A 20,524-nucleotide genomic window follows, 5' to 3' on the forward strand; every position below is an offset into this window, starting at 1 on the left:
CGGACCCTCTCTTCCGGACTAGAGGTAGACTGGTCCAAGAAGTTCGCCGGGACGTCGGTGCGACATAGAGAGCGGCGCGGAGGAGTCCCACAGGACTAATCTGCCCGTTTGTCCTCCCCACTGGGGTCGTGCTCAGACCTCCTCTTCTTCCCTCCATCCTCCCGCCCTCCTCATTCGCTCCGGGTCTCCCCCTTGTGCGCAGTGGTTTGGCCCATCCTTCTGCGTCCCTTCCGCCGGCGCCTGGAGGCCAGTGCGCGTGCACAGCCAGATGTGGGCGGGTGCCCCACGCGCCTGAGGTACGAGCGCGGGGATAGCTGGCTGCGGGGTGAGGGGCGGCTCCCGGTTGTCTGTGCTTAGCAGCCTCGGCTGGGACCGCGAGGTTCTTGCCCCGCGGCGTGCAGCTCGGTCCTGCCTCTTAGCCCGTGAGGTGGGTGTCGGGCCCAGGACCCGACTAGGACTCAGGCCCGTGGACGTGCACGCAGGCCCTAGCGATCCGTGACACCGCGGGGCAGGGACCCGGTGCAGCTGCCAACTAGGGGCTGACCGGCACCGGTGGAAGTCCGCTCCATAAGGCCCGCTGATCCTGGCAGGGGCCGATCCCGCGCCATCGCCATAAAAAAGTCCTAAGAAGACAAGAGGTCTTTTGCTGCCACGGGCCAACGGTGTCTTTAAAAGACTTGTTTGGTAAGAATAGAACAGAAAGAAAGGGATTGCGGCAAGTTAGCGAGTGTACCCCTCCTCTGCCACTGCTTGTGGCTAAATGAATTACTGGTCCAACGTTTCAGAGTTCAACAGAAGCCAGATTTTTTGCAAGGAATATCCTGACGGTTAAAACTTCTATCAGATAAATCAGGTCTACGGTCAGGGTTATCACACAGTCGACCGATTTTCAGCTCCTTGTAAAGGTTATCGAGAAAGATCACTAACTAGGGAAAACATTTGCTTCCTGGCAAGAAGCTCTGTGGTTCTCCCTTTCCTCTGTAAAATAACGGCAGCATATGAGACTCCCAAACCAGAGTGAGCTGCCCCTAAGGAAGCCTTTGCCAGAGAAATTCAGGGACTCTAAATAACCCCAGTGGTCCTTCATCAGGAGGAGATATCAGGATACCAAGGCCCCCATTAACCCTGAGTCCCCATGATGGTAGTATGTGAGATTCAGGTGTCCCGGGCTTTTGTGTCTACTGGGCTATATCGTGGACAGTAATGACACCCGGACTCCATCTCTGATAGAGTGATTTAAAATGACTGCCTTGGGTTTTGTAACATGTTCCTTTAATGAGTACCTATCACAAGCTAATAATAGAAAAAAAGATTCAAAGCATGTCCATAGAATTGCACAGAAACTCAAGAACAATTTCCCCCAAGTCTTATTGGTTTTTTCCTTATGGTAAAATATGCATAACAAAGTTTAACACTTAAACACATAGTTGTTGGCCTAAGTTTATCCATACTGTTTCACAACCATCACCACAGTTCCCCAGGTTCAGGATGTGAGATGACCTAGTGGGTAAAATGCTTGATGTGCCTGCATTTCCCAGCACCCACATACTGTAGCTGTAGCCCCAGTACTGGGATGATGGGTAGGATGGAGACAGGTGGATCCAAGACTCACTGGCCAACTAATCAGTGAGCTTCTGGCTCAAGAGAGACCTGCTCTCAAAAAATGAGCTTATGGAGCAGAAGAGTGATAGAAGACAGCACTTACCATCAACAGGTACCCATGCACACGCAGAAAAAACAAGCAAACAAACAAAACAACAGCTCCCCAATATCATTTTCTGCAGCCCCCTGGATTGCTTCACACGGTGGAAAAAGGGAAAGGCTCTCTCCTTGTGCCCTCAGATCGATCAGTCCCTAATCTGGAGCCTGTGGTCAGGGCGTGCATTAGAGTAGCACCTGTCACTAGGTGGCCTCCCTGCGCATTGACAACGACAATGTTGGCTCCCTCATTCCTCCTTAGCACGGGATTTGGCCTAAAGGTCAGCTGGTAGCTCCTTAGGTGGATGAGCCCTGGGCTTCAGATCCGGCTTCTGGTTCTATCTCTACCATTTATTCTGCTGACCTTGGGCAGATTAAGAGCCATGGTTTCCCTTCCTGTAAGATGAGGATTATAGTGGCTTTGCAGGCTTCAGTGAGGATTGTAAATGCTTAGTCCACTCTGACAATTTGATCTGTCAGTTTGAACTGTGAGATGCCCGAATAGCTGCTCTTCTGCGTGTCTAGTGCTCAGCAAGTTTTGTGAACAGGCATTCTCTGAGATAAAGGGTTTGCTGAGCCATATGTGCGCTAGCCAGAAAGGACCAGGGCCCAGGACGCATTTTGTAATTACCAGCATTTAATTAAAAAAGACAGCCAAGATAACGTTTATGACGAAAAAGTGAGAAAGGAAAGCAAATTGTGTACATGGAACTAGCAATGGCTATGAGCACTAGGGGTAACACAATGAAGTCAGACACAGGAACATTTGTGCTTGGAGGGCAGTCTGTAATAAGCGCTCGCCGCTTCTGAGTCCAGGCTGGGGTTAGTCCAGAGAGTTTATGGGTAAATTGGAGCTGGTGGTCTTTCCGACACTGGCTTTTTTGAAGTTTTCCTTCTTAGCCTTGTTTGTTCACGCTGTAGAAAAACACCTTAAATTTACTCAGCATCGTTGGAACTGGGGAAATGACTGCATTTCATTAAAGAGACAGGAAACTCACTCCTAGGAATAAAGCCATTCACTGGCTTCAAAGAATCCAAAGCTTTCCTTGACCTTCATTCTTGAGCCAAACCTGTTCTTTCATGGACACCTGACATTTCTTATTACTGTCCTTCAGGTGGTAGTCAGGGGTCTAACCCAGGACCAGGTGCTGGCTCGTCAGAGCGCTGACTGTTCCTCCTGCCTCTGCTGTTGTCATTCAGATTTCAGTTCAGATGTCACCTCCCCAGAACAGTCTTCCTGGTACCCGGAAAGGTAACCCTTGCAACTGTCAGAACCCTAGTTACTACCTTAGCACCCCACAGCACATGTTAGTACCTGGAATCATACACTCAACCTCAGGTAGATCCTGTAGACCTGACTCATGAGGCTTCCAGACCCAGGGGATTAGGCTGCACTGCTGAACAGTGAACCAGAAAGACAGGTGAGAGGCTGACTTTGTCTTTGTTTTTTTTTTTTTAAAGTATTACTAAAATGTCCTCTGTAGAACTGTGGACCTGTATGCTAGAACCTGGGACCATGGGACCGTGGCAGGGATGTAGCCAGTTGAAGAACACTGCAAGGCCACAGGATTACCTGTTATCCACAGCATCATGCTTTGGCTTTATTATTTATTTGTTTATGTTTTTCGAGATAGGGTTTCTTTGTGAAACAATCCTGGCTTGTTTTGCCTTTTTTTTTTTTTAAGATTTATTTATTATGTATACAGTGTTCTGTCTGCATGTATGCCTGCAGGCCAGAAGAGGGCACCAGATTTCATTACAGATGACAGTGAGCCACCAACTGGTTGCTGTGAATTGAACTGAGGATCTTTAGCAGAGGAGGCAGTGCTCTTAATCAATGAGTATGTGCCACTATGTCCCGCCTGGAGTGAAATTGTTTATGCTGATCTTGGTGCATGGTTTTGATTCGTGTATTTATTACTAGAAGTAAAATTACAGGAAGAGAAGGTATGAATTATGTAAGATGGTACATGTTGATAAATTGTTTCCAGGTTGATAGATTACCTTGGGAAACTTGGTAATATTTAATAAATATGTCTTGAGATGTGGAAAAGTCACTATAACTGAAGGACTTATTAGTTTATTTATTTTGAAAAGGAAAGAATTGCTTATTTATTTACCTCCTCAAAATTAAGGCACTCATTTCTCCATTGGCTGCCACAGTCTGCTTGTCACTTGACTTCACTAATGGCTCTCATTTGCCTTTCCAGGCAGTATCAACTGCTAACACACTCTCCTGTGGCCTTATCAGCGACACACCCAGGTAGCTACACAGAGACTGATTGAGGATTGCCTCATTCTTGTCCTCTGTCCCCTTCCCGCATTGCCTAGGAACAGTCTTTGAGATCTAACTAAGATCGGTTTCCTTGCTCTGTCCCAGTGTCTCTCATAAGGACTGCCAAGGACAATGAAGGTTCTCTTATTGAAAGATGCCAAGGATGATGAGAGTGGCCAGGATCCGTATATCCAGGTGAGTGGCTGAGCCTTATTCCTTGGCCTCTAAACTAGAACTTCCTTGCTAATGGAGGTGGAGTTGGGATGCTAAAACTCAGCGAGCTTGATGCATACATAGCTAACGTGATGCCATGCTCCCTTATTTTCAGATAACACTTAATGTGATTTCATGACCTTTCCTCATTTTCAAGACAGCCCTGGCCAACCAAAAATGACATTCTTTCATTTACAGGAACTGGGATTGTATGGACTGGAAGCTACGCTAATTCCCGTTCTGTCATTTGAGTTTTTATCTCTTCCCAGTTTGTCAGAAAAGGTAAGAGCCCCATGCTAGGGCTTGCCCTCTGTAGAATCCTTGTCAACCCAAGCCACAAGAGTGTTAGCCTCATTTTACACTAGACATGAGCGCAAAGGCAGGACACACTCACCTGAGTGCTGGAGACTCCCCATTAGCTTCTCCCCCTGTGCCTCTATCTGCTTTGTCAGGAAGCTGTGGGCCCTGGAGATAGAGCCCCACGAGCATGTCTTTCAGAGTTAAGGCCCTTTTGGCCCATCACTGGCCTATGCACAGAAGACTCGGTAGATGTTTCCAATTTCAGAGCGAGCTCTGGTGTAGCAACTAAGCCAGGCACCTAGCTAGTAAGGAGAGCCAAATCCAAGCCCAAGGCTTCTGCCCACCACTTTGTTGTACTCAGTACTTGAGAGATACTGCAGGAGCCAGGCAGTGAAGCCTCCAAATGTTTTAGATTGATGGTGGCCTGAGGGTGTGCTGAGTATGGGCAATGCATGTTCAGTACCCAGTAATGCAAAAATCTAAGATGTGGTGCAGATACCTTGAGTAAAGTCAGGTGTACGCAGCAGCTCAGTGCCTGGCTCAGAAGAAGTGTTCGGCAAAGTATTGTGTTTGAAGCCCAGGCTTCGGCTGGGTTTTACCTCCTTGGTAGTCTAGCTGTGTTATGGATCCAGATCAAGTTTGCTATCCTGCCTGCATCTTACTCCACTTAACCATCCCATGCTGGGTCAGGTTGCCCCTCTGTTCTGCTCATCTCCTGGGTTGCAGCTGTATGTCTCTGCCCAAGAAGGAGCTTAAGGGAAGGGCCGTGACAATGAAGCAGTTTACCCAAAGCCCAGAATGGCTCCAGGCCCACAGTCAGCACTAGACAAGTGTCAGGTGGGTGGAGGGTATCAGGATAGGACTAGATAGTTGCCCACTTCTTTGCGTATGCACTTGGACTCGGGCTCATAGTTCTTCAAGAGGCTGAGACTAAGCCAGCATCCTTTGGTCCTGGTGCAGCTGTCTCATCCTGAAGGCTTTGGAGGACTCATTTTCACCAGTCCCAGGGCAGTGGAAGCAGTGAAGCTGTGTCTGGAGAAGGACAATAAAACTGAAGGTGAGGGCGGGTCTGCTCTGGAGTCCACCAGACTCTTATTCTCGTTTCTGTTCTGAGACGCTGCAGTCCAGAGGTAGCTGCATTCCAACAGAACCGAGGTCAGGGCATGCTGGCTTACAGGTGCCCCTAGTCCCCACACAGACTTGACTGAGAGGTACTCTCACTTGCCATTTATTTATTTGTTTTGTTTTATCACTTTTACTATTATTTACTTACTGCTTTATTGGGTACATGCTGTGAATATGTGTGTAGAGATCAGAGGACAGTCCACAGGAGCTGCTTCTCTCCTTCCACCCCATGGGTCCCAGGGATCCGACTCAGATCGTCAGGCTTGATGGCAATTGTCTTTACGTGCTGAACTATATCTCATGAGCCCCTCAATTGCCTTTTAAATGTTCACTTGTATGTTGTGCCAATTTCTTCCTCTGAAAGAGTAAAGTGATACTTTACTCAAGTGGGGAAATTCTTCATGGCCCTGCTACAACCTTCTCAACATGGCTGTTCCTTGTTCTCCATTACAGCAGTATGTAGTGACCCAACCCATCTCCTGACACCCAGGCTCCAGACTGAGTGCTAAATGTAGTCTGGAGACATGCACAGTACTGTGACCTACTTCACGTACTGTCAAAACCCAAGCATGGGGAGTTCTTCCAGTGGGGGAAGCAGTTGGGAGATGGTGAGTGCTGGGGCTTTGGAATTCTGTAGTCATGCAGCCATCCTGGCGCTGTGAGCTCCTTGACCTCTCTTCCCCTTGGTGACCTGACCTTGGAGTAAGCTTCATTATACCCAAATCATGGGGTTACTCTACTCACCAGCTGGAACATGTCTTATGTCTGCTCTCTGCCAGTGTCTTGAGCCGCAGGTTTTTGATGATCACTGCATAGTCTGGGTCCCATAGAGGAGCATCCAGGACGTTTTCAGGGGCAGAGTGTAGTGAGAGAATGGGACTGGTGGTGTTGTTACTGTTGTCTCCTTGCACAAGTAGCTGGCTTGCTTTGGAGACTGAGTGCTCAGTCTCCTACTAAAGTGAAGGCTGGGGCCTTAGAGTGAAGAAGCAAGCCACCTTGTATGTGTAGCTCACGTGTAGTTCCGTGTTTTGTAGACTGGGAAAAGTCTCTGAAAAGCAGATGGAATGCCAAGTCTGTGTATGTGGTTGGAAGTGCCACTGCTTCTCTAGGTAAGGAGTTGTGGGAAGATGAAGGTTCGAATCCTAGGTGGGATGGGTGAGATTTCATACTCAGATCATGTACAGCCTGGAACCTGTGAACTGCTTATTTCTGGAATTTTCCATTTAGTATTTTCAGGCCATAGTTGGCTAACAATAGCTGAAGTGGAGGGAAATGAAATGGCAAAGCAAGGATAAGGGACCACACATGCCTCCTGTATTAAGGGCCAGCCTTATTAAGTCCTCCTGTCTCAGTTCAGTTCCTGGGGACTTCAGGTTTCTTGGCTCACTTGTCCCTGGTAGCATGGGTCAGCAGTGCAGTGCAGGGACAGCTTTGGTCCCGAACAGAGTTTGTACCTGCAGGAGGTTTCTCCCTTAGTCATAGTACATTCCTAATGCTCAAGGAATGAAAAGCTGATGGTGTTCCCATTGAAGCTGTCATTGGTGACAACATAGGTACCAGTTGTATGGCCCCTAAACACAATACCCACCATACACCTTTCCTCTGGAAGTCATGTGTTCCTCTGTGCAGGTAGCAATGCTGAGTGGGGCCCTGCCTTTGTCCACATCCTCTGTCTGGTGAAGGCAAGGAGCCTTCACTGTCTGCTTCTTGTTCTCTCCAAGGAGAGCTTTGTTGGATATGGTGGCAAATGCCTTTAATCCCACCCACCATCCCGGAGGCAGAGGCAGGAGGATCTCTGTGAGTTGGAGGCCAGACTAGCCTATATAGAGCTCCAGGACTACACTGAGAGAGTGGCTAGGATAGCATCCTCCCTAAGTTACCTGTGTCCATAGCGATATGGGTCCTTGTTGGTTGTTGTGAAACATTTTCTCTGTGCCCTCCATTCTGGTCTGGCCATGTCAGCCCATTATCCCTTTCTGGAAGGGAGCTGCTCACATCTCCCTAATGAAATGAGGGCTCTTTAAAGGGATGCTTGCAAAACTTAGTGGTCCCAAATGCTCACCATCTCCTGACTGATAAGCAGATGCCAACAGTTGACCTCATTATCACATAAGCCGAAGACAGTCCTGCAGGGCCCCTGTTTTTAGCTCATTGTAGATAAAGTAAGTGGGGTTCAAAGAAGCTAGTTAAGACAAAGACCCTGTCTAGGGAAGGTGTGCCCAAGACACCCTCATCTCAGAAAGGATAGCTGCGGTCTTTCTACTTGGCTTCCAGAGGACACTTCTCTGTAACTGGGAAAACAGTGCCTGTCCATTTGTACTTTAAAAGGGTTTCAGTAACCGGCAAAGAATTCACCTCTTCATCATTTTCCAGTGAACAAAATCGGCCTGGATGCGGAAGGAGCACACAGTGGCAATGCAGAGAAGCTTGCTGAATATATTTGCTCCAGTAAGTGAAGACCACCTCACTTGAGATCCACCCTCCCCCACAAGACATGCTCCCAAGCAGAGAACTGGCTCCCATAAAGTTGTCTTTGGTCAGCACGTGGACCAGCCCTAGGGCTGTGTGGATTTAGGTAGTGATTTGCCTTAAGCTAAGTGTGGGGTTTTAGGCATCTGAAGAATACAGAGGAGGATTTGGAGTGAGGACAGGAGGATTGAGAATGCCCTCCTCTATGCTGTCTCCTCTCTTCTCTGTGTGTCTAATCCAGCTGTAGACACAGGTCCTTGCAGCTGTGTCACCCAGCCACACAGACTGAAGTAGGATCCTCTTACTCTGTCAGCCGAGGGAATCCAGACCTGCTCTCAAGGTCAGCCTGCTGGTGTTTACAGTTTGGCACGCAGATCTCTGTCAGAGCTGTCAGACTCTAGCTGGAACAGGGGAACATCTGGGGAAAATGTCTTGGCTCTAACTGTGTCTGTAATGTGCTGAGCCCTCTGAGGAAGGGCAGGGTGGAGTACTAACATAGCTTTGGTTTTCCTCAAAGGTTGTAGGATCTGGGCATCTTCTTTTCCCCTTAGTGTATTATCGGGGTAAAGAGAGAAGGACTGTAAATCTTTTTATGGCGTCTTAAACAATGAAAAGCATTGACAAAACAAAACAAAAAACCAAACAAATATGTTAACTATGTCCTCTCGAAGTGTTATTGGCTTATGTGATCTGTAAACATATAGGCTCAAGTCCTTCTGAGGTTCTCATTGCAATAAGCTATTCCCATGAAGGTCTCTAGCTTTTACATTTTAGTGTTCCTCTGGAAGCTGCTCCTAAATCCTGAACTTTGGACTAGGGCTCCCTAGATCTAGACAGACCCTGGCAGAGCGACCTGCAGGTTTCAGCAGCGGTCAGGGAGTGGCAGAGGCCCTCTCCAAGCTGCCGATTCTCTACTTTTTTCAGTATGGAAACAGACATCTCTCTTGGTAGCTTTGACTGTTGATTTGACGTAGTCTAGAGTGACCTGAAGAATCTCAATTGAGAATTATTCAGATCATACTGGACTGTAGACATGTCTTTGGAGTATTGCCTTGATTGATAATTGACGTAGGAGGGTCCAGTCCACTGTGGGCAGCACCATTCCTGGCCATTCTGGGCAAGTGGCCCTGGGTTTCACAAGAAAGCTATCTGGGCCTAACTAAGCCTGTGAGCAAGTTGGCAAGGATCTTTCCTCTACAGTCAGTTTTTTTTTTTTTTTTTGCTTCAAGTTCCTGCTCTTCCTTCCCTCAGTGACAGACTATAAACCTGTCAGCAGAAATAAACCCATTCCTCCCTAAGTTGTTTTGGTCAGTATTTATCGTAGCCATGGAAATGAATCTAGAGCATCTTTCTATTTAAATTATTTAACTGATACAAAAAATTATACATATTAATGACATATCAGTTTCTTTTAAAAACAATTTCAAATCCAGGGGTATAGTTGAGTGTCAGAATTTCCTTCATGTCTGTTGTTATGTCTCCCTTTTTATTTCTGATTTTGTTAATTTGGATATTAACAAAATTCTGCCTTTTGCTTAGTTTGGATAAAGGTTTGTTTATTTTGTCGATTTTCTCGAAGAACCCTTTGTCTCATTAACTCTTTGTATTGTTTTCTTTGTTTCTATTTTGTTGATTTCAGCTCTTAATTTGATTATTTTCTGCTGTCTAGTCCTCCTGGGTGAGTTTGCTTCTTTTTGTTCTAGAGTTTTCAGGTGTTCTGTTAACTCACCAGTGTGGGATTTTTCCAACTCCTTTATGTAGGCATTCAGTGCTATAAACTTTCTTCTTAGCACTGCTTTCATTTGTGTCCCATAAATCTGGGTATGTTATGTGGTAATTTTCATTGAATTTTAGGAAGTCTTTAATTTCTTCCTTGACCCATTGATGATTCAGGTGGGCATTGTTTAATTTCCATGTGTTTGTGGACTTTCTGAAATTAGTGTTGCTGTTGAATTCTAATTTTAAGCCATGGTGATCTGATAAGATACATGGGGGTTATTCCAATTTTTTGTATCTGATGAGGTATGCTTTGTTACCTAGTATATGGTCAGTTTTTGAGAAGTTTCCATGAGGTGCTGAGAAAAAGTTATATTTTATATTTGGATGGAACATTCTATAGATGTCTGTTAAGTCCATTTGAGTCATAACATTTGTTAGTTCCCTTATTTCTCTCAATTTTCTGTCTGACAGACCTGTCCAGTGGTGAGAGTGGGGTGCTGAAGTCTCCCATTGTTAGTGTGTGGGGTTTAATGTGTGATTTAAACTTTAAAAGTGTTTCTTTTACATATGAGGGTGCCCTTGTATTTGGGGCATAGATGTTCAGTATTGAGATTTCCTCCTGATGGATTTTTTTTCCTGTGACTAATATGAAATGTCCTTCTTTGTCTCTTTTCATTGATTTTAGTTTGAAGTCTATTTTGTTAGCTATTAGGATAGCTACACCAGCTTGTTTCTTAGGTCCATTTGATTGGAAAATTTTTTTTCCCAACCCTTTACTCTGAGACAATGTCTGTCTTTGAGGTTGAGGTGTGTTTCTCGTATGCAGTAGAAGAATGGATTGCGTTTTCATATCCAATCTGTTAGCCTATGTCTTTTTATAGTTGAATTGAGTCCATTTATATTAAAGGCTATTAATGACCAGTGATTGCTAGTTTCTGTTATTTTAGTTTTCATTGTTGGTGATGTTATTGTATGTGTTTTTCCCTTCTTTGGGATTTTCTGCTGTGAGATTATCTATTGTCTATGTTTTTGAGGATGTAGCTAACTTCTTGGGTTGGAGTTTTTCTTCTTGTACTTTGTGTAGGGCTGGCCTTGTGGCTAGGTATTGGTTCTGTCATGGAATATCTTGTTTTGTCCATCTATGGTGATTGAAATTTTTGTTGAGTGTAGTAGTCTGGCTGGCATCCGTGGTCTCTTAATGTCTACATAATGCTTGACTAGGACATTCTGGCTTTTATTGTTTCAATTGAGAAGTCAGGTGTAATTCTGATAGGTCTACCTTTATATATTACTTGGCCTTTTTCCTTTGCAGCTCTTAATGTTCCTTCTTTAGTCTGTATGTTTAATGTTTTGATTATTATGTGGTGAGGGGACATTTTTTTTATCCAGTCTATTTGGTGTTCTGTTAGCTTTTTGTATCTTCATATGTATATCTTTCTTTAGGTTGGGAAGGTTTTCTTCTCTGATTTTGTTGAATATATTTTTTGTGCTTTTGAATTGGACTTCTTCTATCCTTATTATTCTTAGGTTTGGTCTTTTCATGGTGTGCCATATTTCCTGGATATTTTGTGTTATTCTTTTGTTAGATTTAATGTTTTCTTTGACCGATGAATCTATTTCCTCTATTGTATCTTCAGTGCTTGAGATTCTCTCTTCCATCTCTTGTATTCTGCTGTTTATGCCTGCATTTGTGGTTCCTGACCATTTTCTCATAATTTCTGTTCCTATAATTCCCTCAGTTTGTGTTTTCTTTACTGTCTCTGTTTTGGTTTTCAAGTCTTGAATTGTTTCTTTCATCTGTTTGATTGCTTTTTCTTGATTTTCTTTAAGGGATTTGTTGATTTCTTCCATTTTTTTGTTTGTCTTTTCCTCCATTTCTTTGAGGGAATTTTTCATTTCCTCTTTGAGGACCTCAAGCATTCTCCTAAAGTTAATTTTAGGTCATTTTCCTTTTTTCCCTTTTTTTTATTGATTTTTATTGAGCTCTACATTTTTCTCTGCTCCTCTCCCTGCTCTCCCCTCCCCTTTAGCCCTCTCCCAAGGTCCCCATACACCCAATTTACTCAGGAGATCTTGTCTTTTTTTACTCCCCTAGGTCATTGTCCTCTGCTTCATCTATATTTGAGTGTTCAAGTCTTGCTGTTGTAGGACCACTAGTTTTTGTTGGTGTCGTGTTGCTCTTTGTGCTATTGAGTGTGTTCTTACCTTGTCTACCCATCTTTTCCTCTAATTGGTGTAGTTGGGGCTGTGTCTCTAGTGATCAGTCTTCCAGGTGCTTGTTCCATGAGGAACATTTCCTTCTTTTGTGCCCACAGGTTAGTCCCTTCCTGGGAAGGCAGCTGAGCTGACTGACTATTCATATGTGAGCCCCACATGCCTATGTGGCAGGTCTCGGCCAGACAAGCCCGTGTCCTCAGCAAGCCCTGCACCACTGTAGCCCAGCCTTAGGGATAAATGATGAAACTTGAGTTCTATGCTTCCAACCCAGCTAGGAATAACAGTATGAAGAGATAAATGTCAAGGGAGAGTCAAGAATCATCTAGAAGCTCCTTCTATGCCTTTGGAGCAAGGCTTGCTGGAAAGTTGAACTGTTTTGGTTTCCCATAGGTGCTCTACAAGTAGCTTTAGTCCCTAGCTTCCTGCACCTTCAGGCCACAACCCTCACATAAAGATACAGGAGAGCCTCCTGGGCTCAGGTGGCGAGCACTGCACCTGAGAGTGTCTTTAAACTGTATGCTCTTTGCTGGAGGAGACAACTCAGCAGGCAGCTGTGATCTATATTAATCATTTCCCAAACCATGTGCTTGTCTATGTTGATACCAATATTTACAGAGCAGTTTAAATAAAACATCCACCAGCATCTCACTGTTGCTTGTACTTCAAACACAGTGGCCTACAGCTACTCTTGTCACTTAGCAACTGCTTCTCAGAGCCAGTGCTAGCCGGGGAGAGTTCTTTCCATTCTTCCTCTGATCTCAGTCACCAGTGCATTCAGAGGGATTGTCATGGTATAGGGAATATGTGATGTTTGTGAATGACCAACACTCATTACACTTTTTGATCTGATATGGAAGAAATGGTTGGTTTTAGTAGAACATGTTGTGTTCACAGTTGAGGAAGGTTCTTGCATCTGACAATCCCTCAGTTTGGTTGGATGGTTTTGTTGCAACTTGCAAAGTGCTCAGGGCTGAACATTGCCTTGGGTCTCCACAGGTGGAGGTGGGTGGTGGGGCAGAGTGAGATTCAGAGCCATTGGAGCAGCCTTCTGTCATCTGTGCCCTTTAGGCTCTTGGTTCAGGGGCTGTTGGCATGACTGGGCACATAGTAGGCTGGGAAGTTGTCCTTGTTGGAGGTGGCTACGGTAGAGCCACTCCAAAGTGCCAGTTCCTTACTGTCTCCTGCACCTGTGCCTGGCTCATCCAGAGCCCCCTCCACAGCTAGGAAATATGCCCAGTGCCAGTCCCTACTTATTTTCTTACTTAGTTAAGTACAAGGCCTGGATTCCAGATAGGGACCATGAATCGGGAGCCACCTCCTGACAGAGAGTTCAGGCAGCAAATAGGACAGCGGTGCTTTGTTCCTGTGACTGAGTTTTCTAGGCTCTTTGCTCAATTTTCCCTCTTTGGTTCTTCATGAACCCTTCAAGGCCAAACAGTACAGCGGTTACCCTTCCTAGTGACAGGCGCTGGAACTGAGATCTTACAGCAGAGCTGAGCCTGGGGCGCCCGGCTTTGCCCTCCTGGGAGTTGCTTTGTGCAGCGTCCCCCTTGGGGATTTTACAAGTTTTCCAGTGTCTGATGGTATGTTCACAGGGTTGTCTTCAGCACTACCTCTCCCTTTGAGATTTTACCGGCTCTACAATGTCTTGTTGTGTGTTCACAGGACCATCTTCAGCACTGCCTCTTCTCTTTCCCTGTGGAACTATCAAAGGAGATACTCTTCCGAAAATGCTCAAGGACAAAGGTGACTAGGATGAGCTCATAGCATCCCCGAAGATGAATGTTCTGAGGCCCAGGAAGAACACAGAGCTAGGATGCAGTTGGGTCTCCTGGCACAACTGTGGGATTCATGGAGCAGCCAGGATCAGAGCTGTGTGGACAAACTCACACTAACATGAGAGCCAAAGGCATCTGTGGGTAACGGATGAAGGCTGTGGTTCTGGGCCTTTCTCTGCTAACTCAGCCTTCCCGACTGCTGATTGATTCCACAGTGCTCTGCAGGCCATAGAGGGCTGGGCAGGGTCTTTTGCCCCCTTGCTGAGCTTTCCATTTCTAGGAGTTGGTGCTTAGAGGCGTGGTGACAGTCCCCATCAGCTGCACTAGGGTGCAGAGGCCCTATCCCATTCTCAGTATGATGAAGCCTGTCTCCTGGTTTTGATTGTGCACAGGGATCCCCATGGAAAGCATGCATGTCTATCAGACAATTCCACACCCTGGGATCCAGGGGAACCTGGAGAGCTACTATGAAAATCAGGTATGTAGAGTTCTAAGGGAGAGCAAGTCCTGGAAGGGCAGGCCCCAGTGTAGGAGCATGAGTTGGGGGTATGAGTTTGCAGTGTTGATTCTCCTTTGGGTGACTGAGCAAGTGGCTTTTCTGCTGCTCCGTTTGTGTGTCTGTGATATGGGAATAGACCCATGCAGTGAAAGTTTTATAAAGATTAAAGAAGATAATTCATACAAAGCTGCTTGTGTAACATCTCCCATATACAAAGGCCTGGAATATACAGTGGTCTTGTTATTGCCTCTGTTCTCCATTCCGTGGGGCAGAGGCTGGGCCCACACTGGGAAGAACTCACTGTGGAGTCTGAATTGGGATTGGGAGACCTGGGGCAGGAGAGTGGAGAGCGCTTCTTACATTAATGGCTAGGTCCATCATTTCCATTCAGAAGTCTCATCCCTTTGCCCTCCTGGGACAGCTTCTGCAGATCATGCCTGTTCTGGGGGTTCTAATGGACAATCCAGCACAGAGAAACCATACAGGCTAGCTAGTTGTCTGCTCTGTCCCTAGTGGGTAGAAGTTGACAGACGCCTACAAGAAGCCTGTTAATTCCATGAGGGCTGTTTAACCCCACGGGCTGGAGGTGCCTCCACTGCTGATGCTGAGCTCCAGAGTCAATGTCTTCTGGTCAGACCGACCGAGGGCCAGCAGAGCACTTGGTCAGTGGGAATTGCCAGTCTCTCCCACCTCAGCCTGCTTTACAAACAAATCCTTCCAACTCTGCTGCGGTGGTCTGAGAATGGCACAGAGCCCGAGAGTGTACCGATGCAGAGTCCCTGTGGGGTCTAGAAGGGTTGAATTGATGAGCTGAGGGATGTTGTCTAGGAGCAAAGCTAGCGCTCATCTTCTCATTTCCCCTAGGGTGTCCCAGCCAGCATCACATTTTTCAGCCCCTCCGGCCTTAAGTACAGCCTGGAGTATATTCAGGCGTTATCTGGTGGCAGATTTGATCAGATTAAGGTATGGTACTCTATGAACTTCAGCCTTTACTCTTTATCCTTTGCATGTTGAGTCAGACACCTGTGAAGTGCCTGGAGAGTCGGGAGGGTCCCTGCGACTTCTTTACTAGTGCTCTGCCTACATTGCTGGTCTCCTCTGGGCGGATCTTACTCTAATTTGGGGATATTAACCCCAGGTGTTTTTGTGTTCTGTCTAGCCGTCCCTGCCCCTGCATGGCACTGTCCTTGATAAGTCGAGGACTCAAGTGAGGCCCTTCTGGCAGGATTTGGTGTGCGTGTTGGTGCCTTCCATGCCTTGACTGAAATGGTTTTCTAGTCTAGAAACATTCATCTTTGCTGTTACTTAAAGGATTCCCATCCACACTCTCAGGGACTGTATTTGTTGAGTCTTTAAGTAGCATCACTCTTGTGGCACCTGCAACAAGTGCCTTTGACCAGACTCTACAGGGACCGAGGAGAAGTACAAAGTGTGGCCTAGAACCCAGGGACAGTAGGTCCCATCCCCACCCCCGAGAGCTCACTTCGGTCAGGTGACGCCAACACTTGGGCTTACCACAGCTGCATCTCACAGGTGTGTCCCACCTGGACTCAGACTGTTTGCCCAGTTTCAAGGTGGAACGTTAGGTGCAGAGCAGCTGAGCCCTGCCCTAGTTCACACAGCTGAAAAGGACGATGCCATGGTTAAAGCCCAGGAAGATACGTGCCAGGCCATGGGCTATGGTGATACATAGCCATGGTCCTAGCAGTTGCCTGGCAGTGGTCAAAGTTCTTGAAGCCATAGCTTGTGCTAGTCTGGTTGTGGGATCCAGCAGGATGGGGGTGACTGTCCTTACCGGGGAAACCCTCCTTACAGGCTTCGACACCTTGCCAGCATCATACAGCACATTATTAGAAGGCCAACTTCTATGAGGGGTGACTAGGGGAGGAAGGTGGCACCTGAGTCCTGTACAGAATTGAAGAGAAAGGTCCATGGGTGCTCAGCATGGTCACTGACTGAGTGAGTTCTTGGGCACTGGGGAAGGGTTAGCAACAGTGCCAATGCTGCTCACATGGCTCTGTGGATGTGGTGGATGAGTCATCGGGTAACCGTGAAGTGCCTGAGCAGCTTTCTGATGGGAACGTGCCTCAGAACTCACCTGGGCTGACCATTCTGGTCTACCTTAATAAGAACTCATACCACGAAAACCTTACTCTGTCCCTGTCCTAAGCAAACCCAAGTTAGAGCAAAATAGACACTTGGAATTTCATCTCAGGGCTTTGCTGCCAGTACTGTCTAGACTCATGGAGCAGCTGGGGCATAGCAAAGGTGCCCATCTTAAATCTGTCCCACTGCTTTCTGCAACCCATGGGTTCTTGCCATCCCCAGTCATCATACTGCCGCTGTTCAGTGCACCACACACCAGTACTTATAAATGCTGCTGTTCAGTGCACCACACACTGTACTTACAGATGCCGCTGTGGCCTTGGGCTCTGCAGCTGCCAGGAAAAAAGGGTTTCTGGGATAACATTGATCACAACAACTGTGAGTTATTCCAGAGCCAGAAAGCCAATATGAAATAATGGGAGTCTTCCTTCATCACTGGGACTGTGCCGGCCCACATGGGTACTGTTGAGGTTGACAAGGAGGAAAGTCCTGAGATCCATGCATTGGGTGGTTTGGCATTCTTATTTTAGTTTGCCCCAGATTTGCACAGTGGCCTTCCTTCCACTGTAGGAGTGTGTGTGAGACCAGTGTTTATACAGTGCTATTTAAAGTGCAGGGGTTCACAGAAAGTTAAGGGGTAACCTATGACCTGTGCTTACTGCTTATGGCTGACTCACATAGAATACCACAAAGGAGCCATGGCAGAGCACTGAGAACTTTACGGCACCTGCCACCAAATGAATGAAAGCCACTGCATCTTCTTTTTCGTTCCTGTCTTCTCTGTGACCACGTGGCCTGTGAGGTGGCTATCTGTGCCATCAGTGAGCATATGCCTGTGCCCAGCACTGAACAAGTAGTTCACCCTGATCACCTCATGTAATCCCCAGCAGCCCAGTGGACAGCCTGGTTGGAGATAAGAAGGTGGGGGCAGAGGAAATGGATGCCGGGATTTGAACCCTGGCCTTCCAGCTTATGACTGTTCTGTGTTCCTGGGGATCCAGACCCACCTTGGCACCCCATACTCCCCAGCTGCTCCCACCCAGAGCCCCTGAAATTGAAGCAGAACTGTCTGCAGTTAGAGCCCCTGAGGAAGATGGTGTCCACCCCAGGCTTCGTCCCCACACACCCAGTCCTAAGGACATGTGCACTTGTATCAGGAGGTGATAGTGAGATCCTGACTGGAGGGATTGTGCAGACCCTGAAGCCAGCTTCAGATTAGGTGGCACTGTTGTTTATATGAAACATCACATAGGAATGGCGTCCTAACAGAAAGTCTGTCCAGATGACGCCTGCACACGGCCCTTGCTGTGGCGCTGAAGCTGTGTCTCTTGTGTCTTGCCTTCTTGCAGTTTGTAGCCATTGGCCCCAGTACAACTCGTGCTATGGCTGCCCAGGGCCTGCCTGTGAGCTGCACAGCGGAGAGTCCCACCCCACAAGCCCTGGCTGCAGGCATCAGGAAAGTGCTGCGGCCGGACAGTTGCTGCTGAGGCCATGCGGGGCCAGCTCCTTCCTCGTGCACAGTACAGCTTGTGCTGCCTCTAGGATAGAGCCCCGAATCAGGGCTCTGGAGAAGCTGCTGGCAGCATATCACTGTCTTCGTGAGTCCAGCTTGGAACCCAGGCCAGGTGTAACTGGCCATTGGACCCTGGGGGAACTTCCTGAACCTAGAAAAAAGGAAATGAAATCATCCACGTGGTTACTTGTGCGTGCAGCCCACTTTCCTTTTAATTCTCTTTTTTATGTATATGGGAGGGTCTTGTCTGTATGTTTCTGTGCCATGTGCATGCCTGGTGCCTGCAGAAGCAAGGAGAGGGTGTCAGATCCCCGAGAACTGGAGTTAGAGACAGCTGTGCATCCCCATGGGGGTACTGGGAATTGAACCCAGATCCTCTAGAGAACAAGTGCTTTCAATCACTGATCCATCACTCCAGCCCAATATTATCATGTGTGGTTCTTGGTGCAAAGTTGTGTTCGGGGGCAACATACATGGTCTTTCTCTGATGCTGACCTGGTTAAGAATGATAAATTGCTATTTGTGAAATGTTTATTTATTATACAAAACCAAAACAAACCACTGAGCCAAGCATGGTAGCACATTCATCATCCCAGCATTCAAGGGAATGGAGATGGAGACAACACAGCCATGCACTTAAGGCCAGCCAGGCCTATATAGTGAGATGCCATCTCAAAAATCCAAATAAAAATAAACAAGACCTAGAGTTCTGACTTTCGCTGTGGATAATTATGCTTCAAATATGAAGATTTTATCTCCTGAAATATAAGAGATGTCATCTCAAAAATCCAAATAAAAATAAACAAGACCTAGAGTTCTGACTTTCGCTGTGGATAATTATGCTTCAAATATGAAGATTTTATCTCCTGAAATATAACTGCAGCATATCGATCAGGCTAACTGCTTTTGGAGAGGTAGAGGAGAGAAGAGGAAGAGAAGATGGAAATGTAGCACCCCGCAGAAAGAGGTTCTGAAAAATCTGTCCCCAAATTTATTTCTTCTAGGTCAGTGGTTCTCAACGTGTGAGTCATGACCCTTCAGAGGGGGCCACATAGCAGACATCCTGCATATTAGATATTTACATGATTCATAACAGTAGCAAAATTACAGTTATAAAGTAGTAATGAGAAAGATTTTATGGCTGGTGGGTCTCCTCTACACGAGGAACTGTATTAAAGGGTTGCAGCATCAGGAAGGTTGAGAACACTGACCTGGGCAGTCCTGGTCTAGATTTGAGCTGCATTAAGAAACGTGGCTGTGGGCTGGTGGTAGGAAAGACGGCTTGCACAGGCAGAGCTGTCTTCATGGAGGGCAGGTTAGAAGGCATCTTCCATGAGGGTACACCCTGCCCAGCCCGATGCCATGGGAAGCTGAAGGATAGACAAACACTGATGGCAGCAGAACAGGAGGGTCCTCACCATCTTAGAGGAGGCATTTACAGAATGTTATCTCCAAACTATAAATGCCTCATGTATGGTCTCTCTCTGGTGCCAAGTGGCCCTGGTCACAGCAAGGCTCCCAGAGGGGCAAGGCAGGCTTGGGTGCAGGTGGGGACCTTGCATGGCCTTTGACATGAGCTTCCAGGCTCAGCTCTAGACTCCAGGGACAGAAGGGTTGCCTCTTACTCCCTCAGGTTGTGTATGCTATGTTGTAGACCTCAGTGGTTCTAGTCTCTCCTCACAGACTCACTCACCAAGGACTGGGACTCCACAATAAGTACCTGTGTTCAGGAACAGTCAGGTATCCAGGGCTTCCATGGAGCTGTTACACACATACATACACTTCTCGGTAGACATAAATGTATGTGTCTGCAAAAATATTCACCGTGGCCTTGCCCCACCACAGGAGCTTGGTCCCCCTTTCTTGCACTGGTTTTAAGTTTTACTTTTCTATATATTGATTAGACGTTCTATTTTTAATTATATTATTTACTATTTATTTGGGCAGCAAGCAGTGAGTATGCTCATAGAGGTCAGAGAGCAACTTCGCAGCAACCGGCTCTCTCCTACCATGTGGGGCCAGGGATTGAACTTAGGACATCAGGTTTGGCAGCAATTGCCTTTACCTGCTGAGCCATCTTGCCTACCCTAGACATACTTTTCTTCTCCATAAAGAAAAGCAACCAGTAAGAAGAAAAATGGCCACAAAGTCTAAAAACAAATTAGCATGCCCTAAGCCCCAGATCACCCAGAAAAAAGCTACTGGAATAGGAGCAAACTGAGGGTTATGGTCTGAAAGCTGCAGGCCTACTCCTAAACGGCACGTTGTAGGGCTCAGGCAGGGCCTTCATAGAGCACAGGTGCATGCATCCTGCACTTCTCCCTCAGTTCATTTAGGAGCAAACTCGACCAGGAAAGTCAATACAGGAGAGCAATCCACAGGCTCACCTCTCCAAAGTACCATACCCCAAGAGCAGAGGAAGCGGAGTTCTCACGCCCATGAGAAAAGGAGCCCTGGGGTCTTCAAAGGCAGCTCACCAGGGCCACAGAAGCAGCTTCCTAGCAGGCACACTTAAGAGCCGGATGAAGAATGCCTGCTTGTTTATAAAAGGGTCCCACCATGTTCGGCTCCCTCAGAGGAGAGACGGGGACGCAGCAAGGTAGGACCAGAGT

General features: G+C 46.9%; 1 protein-coding gene across 3 annotated transcripts; it reads left to right on the forward strand.

Moving 5' to 3' along the window:
* Window positions 1–49: 49 nt before the first annotated feature.
* Window positions 50–18,718, forward strand: Uros (uroporphyrinogen III synthase). Of its 3 annotated transcripts, none has more exons than XM_041666278.1 (11): window positions 50–684; window positions 3,909–3,961; window positions 4,079–4,168; window positions 4,385–4,468; window positions 5,447–5,543; window positions 6,646–6,720; window positions 7,985–8,059; window positions 13,682–13,762; window positions 14,187–14,272; window positions 15,158–15,256; window positions 17,749–18,718. In XM_041666278.1, the coding sequence occupies exons 3-11, from the start codon at window positions 4,106–4,108 to the stop codon at window positions 17,884–17,886; spliced, it is 798 nt and encodes a 265-aa protein (XP_041522212.1). In that variant the 5' UTR covers window positions 50–684; window positions 3,909–3,961; window positions 4,079–4,105; the 3' UTR covers window positions 17,887–18,718. The 3 variants fall into 3 exon arrangements, with proteins under 3 accessions (XP_041522212.1, XP_041522213.1, XP_041522214.1); XM_041666279.1 differs by having other exon boundaries at window positions 50–296; XM_041666280.1 differs by lacking the exon at window positions 3,909–3,961.
* Window positions 18,719–20,524: the final 1,806 nt, after the last annotated feature.

Source organism: Microtus oregoni, unplaced genomic scaffold (genome assembly GCF_018167655.1).
Source record: "Microtus oregoni isolate MIOR12 unplaced genomic scaffold, Mior012 000016F_ref0000370, whole genome shotgun sequence".
Classification (NCBI taxonomy): domain Eukaryota; kingdom Metazoa; phylum Chordata; class Mammalia; order Rodentia; family Cricetidae; genus Microtus; species Microtus oregoni.